The 13,286-nt window shown below is 36.9% G+C and overlaps 1 protein-coding gene across 1 annotated transcript; it reads left to right on the top strand.

Moving 5' to 3' along the window:
• Positions 1–8,954: 8,954 nt before the first annotated feature.
• LOC131860303 (uncharacterized) lies at positions 8,955–10,279 on the top strand. Its single transcript, XM_059214699.1, has 2 exons — positions 8,955–9,189; positions 9,855–10,279. Exons 1-2 carry the CDS (start codon positions 8,955–8,957, stop codon positions 10,277–10,279), a joined length of 660 nt encoding a protein of 219 aa, XP_059070682.1.
• The last annotated feature ends 3,007 nt before the right edge of the window (positions 10,280–13,286 follow it).

The raw sequence follows: 13,286 nt of genomic DNA, 5'->3' as shown, positions 1-13,286 counted from the left end.
GGAGTCATTGAAGATCATTGTGCTTTTTAGATTATTTGCATCCATATTGCTTGAATCCATATTGCTTGAATCTATTATTGCTTGAATTATTCATTCATCTTGCATTCATATAATTAAATATCATATAGATTAAATCCTTCGTCTTGGTGTAGTCTAGTCACTGGTATTGCTTATAAAAATCTGAGAGCAATCTTATACTTGCATCTTTTAGAAGGCAATTAGTCACTTTTTTATGGTTGATTACTTATTGATTATTGATTACTAACCATACATATAATGACTTAATTAAAATGTTATGCTTGCAGCTACAGACCACTTTTTCACACACACAAACATATAGTCTCTCCACCACCACTCTGTATCCCTAAAAGAAGGGCATGATAACTCCATCATCTCATCAAATATACGCCTCACAAACCATATGGAACCAACTTGTGTATAGTGTAGGAGCCCTCTATATCTGTCAACATATGGTCACCGGGGTCTTTGTGCTTGTACCCCTATCAGTCGTGTCACTGCAATGTGCTCCCATGCCTAGATGTGTAGTAGTGTGACACCATTCCCAAGGTTCTTATAACCTTGGTAAATACACATATGCATATCATGGTATATCCGGCCTAGCATGAATAAACCCCACACATACTGTACCCCATCCTCGAGCATATAATAAACACATCTACTCCATCCAATAGAAAAGTCATGCCCACTCAGATCTGGCATCATCCTCCCACTGATCAACCAGGAAATGAATATAACTAATTGTGGGATCTCTTGTTGCTGCTCCATAGCTCTCCTTAGGTTCATCCCTGTGTAGTCCATCAGGAGATCATCTATGCAACACACCCTTTGGAGATAATCCTCATCATTCTCTAGTCAATACTTTGGGGTTGTGCCTCTGATCAACACCTTTAAGATCTGCCGCACATCAAGCAAAGTGATGGTGGCCTCACTTGTCAGTAGATGGAAAGTACAAGTCTCATTGTTCCACCTCTCTACTAAGGTGTCCATCATAGCCACGTGACATCGAATCTGAGGCAACTATGCTACATATAATAACATGCACCATGACAAGAGTGTGTTCTTTGTACCACCAAGCTCCCTGAATAGTGACATGGTTGGAGGCTAATGCTCCCATGAAGATAGAATATCTATATCCTCCTGCATTCAAGCAAACCACGTCATTAACCATCCTTTCTTACCTATTCTAGCCTACACCTACCCTCAGGGCATCTTCTCAACATCCTGTAACCCTAATTTGATCCCTTTTTCTTTCCCTTTTCTCCCTTGCACGGAAATGGTGCTTCTCCTTAGGCAGAGATGTCGAATCTATGACCCCTGCACCAATCAATAGAGTGGAGATGACGATCTATATTCCATCCCCATCCTCCCTTCCCTACAGTGGAGATGTTGATCTATTGATCAACGTCTGCATAGAGGTAGTCATCTACATGAATGGGGATCGCCTGCATAGGTGGTGATCCCCTATTCAGATACCGAAATGATGATTGGAGTCTTTCCCCCACTAGGTTTTCCCCCTATTTATTACCCTAATAAATGCTAATCTACTAAAGTAGAAGGTTAGGGTTGAGGTACCTACCGGTGGGCCATACCCGACCGGATGCTAGAACCTCCGAACTCTCTCGGCGCAATGCTCGTGGTGAGGAATGTGGGCCATAACTCTTGGTTGCTATGCTCTCTCTAGGTTCTTTGAACTATGTGTGTGATGATGACCCCTCCTTTGGCCCCATGTTGCTTATATAGGGCATCTCTTTGCCCTTTTCTCACCTTTTCTCCATCCATGCTCCTTTTTCTTCCAAAATTCTTCTGCTTCTATTATCTCCTTTTTTGTCTCCTTCTTGTCATTTATTTACTTCTTTTCGATAATTTTCCCAATTTTTTGTTTTAAATTCTTTGGTTAAATTCTTGAGGGGGCATGTACCACACGTGTTTTCACATTTGGGCGTCATCTTTCGTCTTTTACCCATTGCCAATTTTGCCGCTGTGTAAAATGCAAAAAGGGACAAGAGTCCCATCGGGCGTGCCAAAATGTATATGGTGAAAATGGATAACAATAATAACAATATTGAAAGGCTAAATGAATTCAACCACAAAACCCTAGCCTAACAATCAACAAAGATCCACCATAACATATGAAGATTACCTAAGACAATGCAAATCAAACGAAATCACAAAGATTATACCATCACATGTCCAATAGGGTTTTGATCTCCATTCTTCCTATCTCCATTGATGTTGCTTGATATATTTGCTCTCAAATTTTATATGCACAAGAGCTCAACGAAGAACGAAATGTGGTTGCAAGTAGGATCGTAGTGTAGTCAAGTCCTTAACCTGAATGATTAGGGTTAGATAATGAAGGAAGTATCTCCTTATATAGAAGACACTATATGAAATGGAGGGATAAGATTGAGAGGTGTAAAAGGAGGTCGGCTATGATTAGAGGGTAGGTAAAAGAAATAATAAAATAATGAAAGGGGTAGGTAGTGTATGAATTAAGAGATGAATGACATGTGTCATGGGTAGAAAAAGCTAATGAATTAATTAAATAAATAAAGATTTATTTAATTAATAGAAGAAGTGGGATAGTTAAATAAATAAAAATATTTATTTAATTTAGGAAAAGGATAATTTAAATAAATAAATGTATTTATTTAAATGAGAAATAAGGCTAGAAGAGGATAAATGAATTAATTAAATAAATAAAGATTTATTTAATTAATAGAAGAATTAGGCTTAGATAATTAAATAAATAAAATATTTATTTAATTAGACATGACAATTTTAGGTGTCTACACATACTATAATCAAATCTCTCCACACTTACCCATTTTCATCCATCCTTCACCCATCTTGCTATCAATCTGCCTTATTGTTGTGTAGTGGAGAGAATTCCACATCCTAAATCAAGGACCCATCTAAAAAAGTGGAGCAAGGGTGTGTCTTCACTTCATCAAATGTCCAATCCGTGGAGCAAGAGAATACATGTGAAGGTATACTAGTTATTCTCATGCAGATTTATATGTTTTATGTATTTGTTTGATTTCATACTACCCATTGTTACCATCATAGGTTTGCCCTTGGTTCACGATCTTTCTAAAGCTAGATCTACACAAAAGAACTTCCAAGACCTCCAATTATTTTCCTCAGGAGGGGGCCAAAGAAAGAATAGTAGCAAGGGTTGCTAGGAGATAAAAAACTAAAGGAAGATGCATTGAAACCCCTCAAATGCTATTCCCATGATTCAAATAATGGAGCACTACATAATGAAATAGCACAACATTTTGCCAATTTATTGGCAAAGGATTTGGAAGTGATTAAATTAGGGAAATTAAAGGCACATTTATTGGAAATACTTCATGGAGTTGCATGTTAGAATGTTGCACCGGTGAATTTATGTCCACTATTCTATCACGAACAATTAAAAATGTTTGTTTTCATTTAAAATGCAATGACATTAATTTACTATCTATGGGTTTTTATGTACACAAGGGGACAAATACCTTATTTCACTATAGAACACCTCTCAACAGAATTATAATTTATAGGCTACAGCTAATAGATCAACACATCCTAATAAATCTTGGGACATGGGCCTTTTGTAGACCACCCCTTCAAAAATTCATTTGGTCGAACCAAAAGAAACACAAGAATTTAAATGATTAGAGATGGACTAGTAGACCAATAGAAGAGGCAATTTAAATTTTCATGTTAAACTAATCCTATTATTTTAAAAGATAGTTGGCAACATGTCAATTGCCATTTGACTCAAAACATGCCCAAGAGAATTATGTCTGCAAACTTTTAATTCCCTACCTCTTAAAATAGATGAGATTATCTTTCCATAAGAGTATCCCGCATTGCTTAATCTTTGATAGCTTGATACCATGTAGTTGTTTATTTTTAAAGAATATAGTGGCCTTATTTAAAATTTTAATAAATACAGGGTATAATTTTGATTTTTAAAAAAAATTTAATAGAACAAATATAATATAAGATATGAAAGTTCACCTTTCAATAAAAAAGGAAAGGGAGAGGTAAAATTATGAAGCCACTTTTAGTTACAAATTTATCAGGTGGTTATATACATTTTCTTCCCTCCTTTGTTACTTTATTTTGTATTTCACCTTCCATTATTAATAATTACAAAAGAATAAATTGATAATTACTTGAAATAAAGTAACAAACAATTGGTGCCTAAAATTTTTGAGCAGTGCATGTTAAAAGCTAAATGGGATGGAGCCTACCTTAAGTTAATAGGTTCCATGTTGCTAAGCTCATTTACCTTATAGCTGGTGTCCAGTTACCCCATGAAATGAGGGTTTGAATTTTCTTTTAGATTGAAAAATTGGCTCATACAAATGAAGTCTACATAAAGGGCCATACATTGTAACATAATTTTATGGTTGGATAAATGTATGGTGATGATATTTGGTGCTATATGATCTCGTGTCTTACACCAAAGGGTTCTTTGTTTTAGATCTTGCTAAAAGCTGGGATTTTTTGTATGATTACTAAAGCATTATATGTTGTAACAAATTAAACAATAAGACAAATAATTTTCTCATGTTGAAGCAAATTGTCTCTTCTTATGGCACGAATAAATTTGTTGATACATGATACATGTTCAAGGACAACTTTTTTCTCATAAGGCTCGGTAATGGATAGCATCTAAAAAGAATTAATTTCCAACAAAGGTTTGTGTCTACAAAATATGAAGAAGAATCACCTTATGGTCTCCAATTTTAAATGGCAAAAACATTCATAAAAAATCCATCTCTTTGCATAAACAAAATCTTTGAGCCAAGGGAGGATTGCGGATCTGGGTCTGCAAAAATGGTTGGACGACAATGGCGGATCAGCGGAATCAGGGAGGTTGAAAGGAAGGAAGTATGCAGAAAATGGCAAGATTGTGGTGGATCTCATGGAAGAGATGGAGGAAGATCACAAGTTCTGGGTTGAACATGTTGTTATTGCTAGGATCCTCGACATCAACTGGTCCAGAAAGAATATTAGATCATGGGTAGAAGAGAAGTGGGGGGACCGAATTGTTATAAAGTTTTTACCAAAAGGAGTTTTTGTGGTGTTGTTTGAAAAAGGGTCTAAAAGAGACCGTATTCTCAATCAAGAGAACTAGTTTGCAAAAAAGCATGCAGTGCATTTACAGCCTTGGACTCCGAATTTTGACCCTACCCCATTGGCGGTTTATTCTTGCCCAATTTAGATAAGATTATATAATCTATCGATTGAGTATTGGGGCGAGGTTTTTTTGGAAAAGATTGGCAGAATGCTAGGAATGGTTTTGGAAATAGATTTAGATGATGAAGATGATCTATGTAAGTATGCTAGATTAAGAATAGCGGTTATAAGATGTGTCCCAGACTTCATCATGCTTTGTGCGTCAAATGGGGTTTGGGGGCAGCAAGTGGAAGTCCAAAAATAGATACATCTATGCACTAGATGCGAGAGCAAATTTCATGGACAAGAGGATTGCAAAATGTTTGTGAGGAAGGCAAGAAATCCTAACAGGCGACCTTCACAAAATTGGAGGCGTAAATCAGACAAACCATCGAAAACAGTTACGAGTTCAATTGAAAATTTTCAAGAGGCAAAATCTTTGGTTCAGCAACAAGAGAAAAAATCCTCGTCTAAAACCAGGGAAGCTCTTTCTAAAGAGAAACTAAACATTGTCGCTAACAAAGAGACCGAATGTGGCAAGGATTTGCCCAGACAAGATGCATTGGAAATAAGGGAGGGGAATGAAGTTCCATCTACCCCTAGAATCAACTATTTGTGCAAAGGCTTATCTGATACAGAGTTTGAATTCAATTAGGAATTCGAAGAAGAGTTGTTTCATAAGGATGTCTTCGAGAATGTGGATCCGAGATGTATAAGTTAGTCGGCCAATGCATTGCTTGGGAAAGCAAAAGGCTACCGAGGAAGGAGGAGTAATCGCCAAAAAAGGGAAGACAGAGCAAAAGAGAAGGGCATAGTCAGTGTGTTTGACTTTATGCAAATATCCAAGGGAGAAGGCCTCTCCCTCAGCAAGAGATGAAGATCACCATGTGGAACATCAGGGGTCTCTCTGCCCCTGACAAAAGACACTTGGTAAAATGAGCATTTTGTAAAAATAGCAGCGAAATAATCATCCTTCAGGAAACAAAACTTAGCATAGAGAAGTCGATTAGTTTTTTGAAATATTGTAGACGTTGGGAGGGTGTTTTTCTAGAAGCCAATGGAGTTGCTGGAGGACTTGGTATTATCTAGAATCCTTCTTTAGTAAAAGTTACCCTCTTAGAGAAAGCTGATAATTGGATATCGTGCTCTGTTTTCTACACTAAGGAGAATTTGGAATTTCCTTTATTCAATGTCTATGGGCCAACTAAAACCATGGATAAGCTCCATGTTTGGAATGTTCTTACAGATAAAATTTTTAATTTGAAGAGTGAAAGATTAGTTGTGGCTGGAGACTTTAATGCATTGCTTGACTTAGACAAGAAGAAGGGAGGTTTGAGAATGTCAAACAAGGTGATGGAAGACTTCTGAGATTTTGTTGTTCAGAATCATTTGTTGGATGTTGTCCCGAAGAACGGTCTATTTACATGAACTAATCGTAGGGCCAATTTCGCACATATCTCAGAAAGATTTGATAGACACTTTATTGGAGAATACTGGGTAAAGTCATCCTATTAGGTTGAGGCGTCTATTCTCCCCATATCTTTGTCAGATCATTTTCCTGTAGAGTTAAAGTTGAGTGACGTACCATTAAAAGGTAAGAGAAGCTTCAGATTTCTGAGTATGTGGTGGAGAGATATGGAATTTTTATCACTTCTTGAACTATGGTGGCGCAAAAGCAATATTTTCTTCGGTACCCCATCTTTTACCTTTACAAAAATATTGAAATATTTAAAGGAGAAGATAAAAGTCTAGAACAGAGACACTTTTAAAAATATTTTTGCTGAAAGGGAATGAGCAGAGGAAGATTTATCTTCATTAAACACAATTATTATCACCTTTGGGATGTCCAATGAAGAGTATCATAAAGAGAAAGCTCTCAAGGAAGAATTGGCAAAGTTAATACTTAGAGAAGAATTGTTTTGGTGGGACAAATCCAGAGAGTTGTGGATTAAAGAAGGTGATGCCAACACTAAATTTTTCCATGCTTCGGTGAAGGCGAAAAGGAGTAGAAATCATATTGACTCAATCTTGGACAAAGAAGGTAATCGACATTCTTCTTCGGAAGCTATTGAGGAAGTTGCAGTGAATTTTTTCAAAGAATTGTTGGGGGATGGTAGCGGTGTCAATTCAACTCAATCTCATTTTATGATAGATGTTATTCATAAAGAGATTTCAGATGTAGACAACAAATCATTATGTTGTCCTTTCACTTTAGAGGAGGTAAAAAAAGAAGTGCTTGATTTGCACCCAAACAAGGCTCCCAGCCCTGATGGCTTCACAATGGATTTTTATCAGAAATGTTGAGGGTTTTGGGGCATGATATCCTTAAAATTTTGGAGGATTTTAGAAAGTAGGGTAGATTTGTGAAGGAAATTAATCATACCAACATTGCCCTTATTCCAAAGAAACTGGATTGCTCTTCCATAGTTGATTATTGGCCAATCTCTTTATGCAACTCCATATACAAAATTTTGTCCAAGATGATGGTGACTAGGTTGAAACCAATTCTGATGAAGATCATCTCGTTCGAACAACATGGTTTCACCTCGGGGCGAGAGATCATGAATAGTATAATCTTGGCTGTTGAAACTATACACTTGATGCACTCTTCCATATTCAAAGGTATGATTGTTAAATTAGATGTGACCAAGGCATATGATCATGTAGTATGGAGTTTTCTTACGGTGGTCCTTAGAAGATTTGGTTTTGATAATAATTGGTTGAAATGTACAAATCATTGCATCTCTTTTGTTAGTTTCTCTATCATTGTGAACGGGTCTGTTAGTGGTTTCTTCCCTGCTACTAATGGGATTCGACAAGGAGATCCCCCGTCACCCTTCTTATTTGTGCTCATGGAAGAAGTGCTAGGAAGGAATATAACAAGTAGGGTGGGGCAAAGCATTTGGAAAGGGGTTTCAATATCAGATTCTTTGGACCCGATTTCTCATTCGCAATTCGCGGATGATACTATCCTGTTTGGTGAAGCCACAGAGAGGGAAGCCTATACTATAAAGGAGGTGTTAGATGATTATGAAAAGGTTTCTGGGCAGTGTATGAACAAGGAGAAATCTATGATATATTTCCTCAAAACAAATAGGAGAATTCAATCGAAGATAGTGGGGATTCTGCAGTTTGGCCAAGGTAGTTTTCCTATCAAATACCTCGGGGTTCCTTTGTTTGTAGGTAGACTAGACAATAAAATTTGGGATGAAGTAGTTAAAAAGTGAAAAGCCAAGTCAGCGGCATGGACGAATAATTGGATTTCACAGGCAAGGCATATTCAGATGATTAAGTCTGTATTGCCTGCAAGGAAATTTCTGCACTAGATGGTATGCTTAAAAAAATTCTTTGGGAAGGGTCGAAAGAAGAAGATCCCTTTAATTAACTGGGACACCGCTTGCATGCTCAAGGAGGAAGGTGGGGCAGGTCTTAGGAAAATGAAATTACAAAATTTAGCACTTGGGGCCAAACTAGCATGGAAAATGTACAACACCCCTCAAAAGGGATGGTGCAAGGTTATGGCTGCCAAATACTTGGACTCGAGTGAACCAGAAAGGATTTTCACATTGGCTAATATGGTTGGAGGTTCTCCAATTTGGAAATTTGTATGGGAGAGCTGGAAGATTATCACAAATCACCTCACTTGGAAAATTGGCAATGGGAAAAAAGACAAGTTTGGGAGGGATTCCTAGAATGGTGAGGTTGCATTGGTAGATATTATAGAGGATCAAGAATGGATCAATCAAGTTGAGGCAGACATGGGAGTTCATGTGGCAGATTATGTTGACTCATTCCATTCCCCTAATTCTCCAATCTCATGGAAACGGGCAGGAGATTGGCAGAGTGAGAACAATTTGAAGTTGGATGACATACTCAAAAGTAGGAAGACTTTTGTGACTTATGAAAATGATTCTATTGTGTGGAATGCTGCAAAATTAGGTAAATATAGGGTGAATCTGGGATACAAACTGCAAAGAAAGAGACAAAAGGATGGTAATTGGCTGGTAGTATTGTGTTGGGATAAAATAATTTTGCCTAAAGTCGAAGCTTTCCTTTGGATTGCCTTGCATGGAAGGATTCTAACATCCAACAGACTTAAAACTATAGGTATAGTGGGGCCCATCAGATGCTCCCTTTGCAAACAAGAAGAAGAAACAACAGAACATCTGTTGTTTGGTTGCTTGTACACAAAGCAGTGTTGGGATTGGCTATTGGTAAAGCTTTAGAATCAGATGGTGCGTAATCAGTGTTTTAAAGAATTTATTTTTTCTTGGTCGACAGGTGGCAAATGTTCAAAGTGGGGAATCTTATGGATAGTTAGCCCATCTATGTTAGTATGGCATGTATGGAAAGAGAGAAATAGAAGGATATTTAGGGAGGAAGAGATGGAGGTTTATGTTCTTATCACAAAAATCCAAGCGGCTATTGAAGAAACCATTAATGGCAAGATTAATGGGAGGAGATTTAAATTTTATATACTAAATGGGATATGGAGATGGAACAAGTTTGGAACTTGAAGCAGATCAGTAGTCATCACCAAAACTTCAAGTTTGTAGAGAGAAAGAAAATTAAATGATCTCCACCTCCATCCGGCTGGAAAAAGTTGAATTTCGACGGAGCTAGTAGAGGTAATCCAAGTTTATTTGGGTTTGGTGTAGTTGTTAGAGATGAGGAAGGGAGTTTAGTTGGGGCCATTTGTGGCCCTGTGGGTGTGGCTTCAAATAAGATTTTGGAAATCACAACATTAGAAGAAGGATTGAAATTGGTGTGTTCTAACGGATTTACGAAAGTAATGATTGAGGGTGATTCTCAAATTATACTAAATGGGATCATCAAAAATGGATTCACGAATTGGAGATCAAATGCTTGGATCCAGAGGATTAAATCCTTGATTGATAAGTTGCTAGATTATCAAGTCCACCACATCTATCGCGAGGGCAATAAAGTGGCAGACTTTCTTGCCAACAAAGGAATTTCCGAGTCTAGGCCAGTAGTCATGTCGTCGGTTGAGGCAGGGTTCAGAGATCTTCAGAAGATTTTGTACAATGACAGCGAGCACATCACAAGGATGGGGGTTGGTTAAGGTGCACCATCGATTGGATTTTTGGGATAGGAGAGGTCCTTTCCTTTCAGTGCTCTATCACGTGGCTTGGACAGTAGTTTTTACAGCTCTCTGAGAATGGATTATGTCTACGCATTAAGGATCTAGTGGAGTACAAAGATGGTGGAAGCTTCTTTTGGCTTTGATTGACGTGCCAGAAGAACAATCTAGAGGCGGTCGGTCTATTTATGCAAAGCGTAGAGAAGTATGTATTCACTATGGTAATAATGGTGCATCATTTTGGTTTGAGTTGCTTATGTTGCAAGGAGTCCTTGGAAGAGCAATGTGATCGGCTCTTCGACATCGAGCTAGAAGGTCAATCTGCTATTCAAAATCTAGTTGAAGTTACGTTTAGCAAGGCTCAACACTGTTGTGATGGGTATATATATGAAATTGTCTTATACCTTTTAGTTGATGTTCTACCTTCAAAGGAGGCATGCATGGAGAAAATTGTAGGCTTTGTGAGGGTGGAGGATGCGGAGGCTGTGGGTGGTGCGGTTATGGAGGTCGTGGAGGAGTGGGCTAGTATTCTGGGCCCCTAATTTAACCCTGCATGCTTCCTTTTGGATGTCGAGTGCTCGGATTCAGAAGATGAAGCATAGTTGGCGGCGGTTGCTCAGAGAAATAGAAAGGAGTTCATGGCAAAGGCTTGAGAAGTGTTCAGAGTGGGGGTCACAAATGCAGATATGGAGCCTTTTCAAAGGATGATGCAGAAGGAAGATGGGTGACTCTCGGAGGCTAGTGTTGACAAGGTGGCCACTATTGGTGTGCGAGTGGCCACCATTTTGAGGCTTCTTTAGCTCTCTCATGTTATGTGTCAGGTTGATTAGTTTCAGGTTGCATTGCTCTTGTTGTGTTGTGTGTTTTGGGTTGGTAGGTAGATAGAATCTGATGAACATATAATGTAATTTTCTTTTGATCAATATAGGGCGCTATCCCCACTTTGACAACACTTGCTTTAAAAAAAAAAAATCTTTGGGCCAAGACCTTTTTCTTATGTTTGTGTTGTGAATGTATTTGAAGAAATACTTATACAAATAAATGTTAAAAGAGTATGGATAGTAACAATTATATACATAAGTTTATTTCACCTAAATACTCCAATAATGGTGCCAAATATAATCATGATGGTTTACATCTTGGTCTTACAAAATCACTAGTAAACAAGATATACAATGGTTGACTACCATGGTTCTTTCTAATTCAAAGAATTCTTCAATATGTTAAATAATTCAAAATTCAATTTTTTTTCCTTATCTTTTCAAAATTGAACCTCAAATTAAAATGAGTATGGAAAACTATAAGCTTTGAGACTCCAAGATGGTTTCTTGATATTTTCAAAACTCAAACACCAATCTTCTATATTACAAACATTAAATCTAGTAAAACCAGTATACTAACTGTCATTTTTCTGATTTTAATATAAATTCAGGACAACTAATGAAATGAATTGAAACCTAGACTAGGTTATTAACATGTAACAAAATTCAAATCAGTATGTTGTAATATGAAACACCAAATGAGGAAGAAATGCCCTTGAAGAAGTATTTATGCCAGTTGCACAAGATAAACAACCAAACATAAATGTAACCAATAAATTAATATCTAATGCTAGTCACTCACTTCTATAAGCCATGAGAAAATATGCACACATAACAGATTTGAGTCTCTATCAATTCTTGACATACATTTCTTTTGATTTCACATACATTGCAAATCAGTCAGTAGTCCCTCAAGATTTCTAGGCTTGGTTTGAAATTTCTGGTCCTGTAGATAAATTGAAAGCAGTTCACTTAACAAATCAATATGATGAAGGATGCGTCTATTTTGGTTTCAAAATGGCAGTACGGATTGACTAACACGTGTGTTAGTCATGCGTTTTACACCGTCGATTTTATAATAAACGGCTGCGATTGACTAACACATGGCTATCAGACTGTACTAAATGTTTATTTTGAAACCAGAATAACCGCAACCATATGATAAATGCACGATACATAAATTGAAGTACAGACACTCTTTGCAAGTACCGTTGAGATAAAACAGCCTAATTGGATTTGATGACACTATACTCATGAGAAACAGGGAATTTGATGGCAGTGTTCTTGTGGGGAACAGGAGATTTGATGACATTGTTGTTGTGGTGAACAGGGGATTATTCCTGTAGCAGCAAGTCTGTACACACAAATGGTGGATTTGTTCTCCATAATCTTCTCATCCTCCTTTTAGATATGGCTTCTCCCATCCAATGCGCATGTGGAATCCCCATTGAAAAATCTCACCACAAGAATTTGGGTTATGTAATGTTGTCATCATCTACACTTTAAATAAACAACAAAAACATTCAGAATTTTAAAACCGAAAAATAAAACTCTCAATTCCATGGACAAATAGAAAAATCGATGACAAAAATATCGAATCTGTAGACATGAAGCAAAAAAAACCAGTGAATTTATACAAGTTTATCAAGAATGCCCCTAAGCCCAAGGTTTGCCAAAACCTAAAACCTACGACTTTTAAGGTCAGCAGTTTATATTAGATTTCCACAATTGATTGTTTTGAGCATCAATATGTAAAATTAAATTTAAATTCAATTGTATGTATTGAAGTTCAAAACAATTGTAGTTAAGTCTAAAAAAAATATTCAAACAAGATCTATATTATGATTTGAGCTTCTGGATTTGACTGTATGTATCATCTTTCTCATCAATGTTTCGAATCATACATGATTCATTATCAGAATATGTATGAACTACTGAAGAAATAAAACATCTGAATTTGATCATGTATTTTTTTTTCTCATCAATGTTTCAAATCTATGATTCATAAGTAGAGAAAATAGAAAATATGTATTCCGATAATGAATCGCAGAATATGATTTGAAACATTGATGAGAAAAAAGATACACACAGTCAAATCTAAAAGCTCAAATCACATGCTAATACGAACTATGGAAATCTAATGACTATAATATATGCACTGTGAAAGT

The sequence above is a fragment of the Cryptomeria japonica genome, chromosome 11 (assembly GCF_030272615.1).
Source record: "Cryptomeria japonica chromosome 11, Sugi_1.0, whole genome shotgun sequence".
Lineage (NCBI taxonomy): Eukaryota > Viridiplantae > Streptophyta > Pinopsida > Cupressales > Cupressaceae > Cryptomeria > Cryptomeria japonica.
Note: the sequence above shows the minus strand (reverse complement) of the source record. Positions and strands in the feature narration are given on the sequence as shown.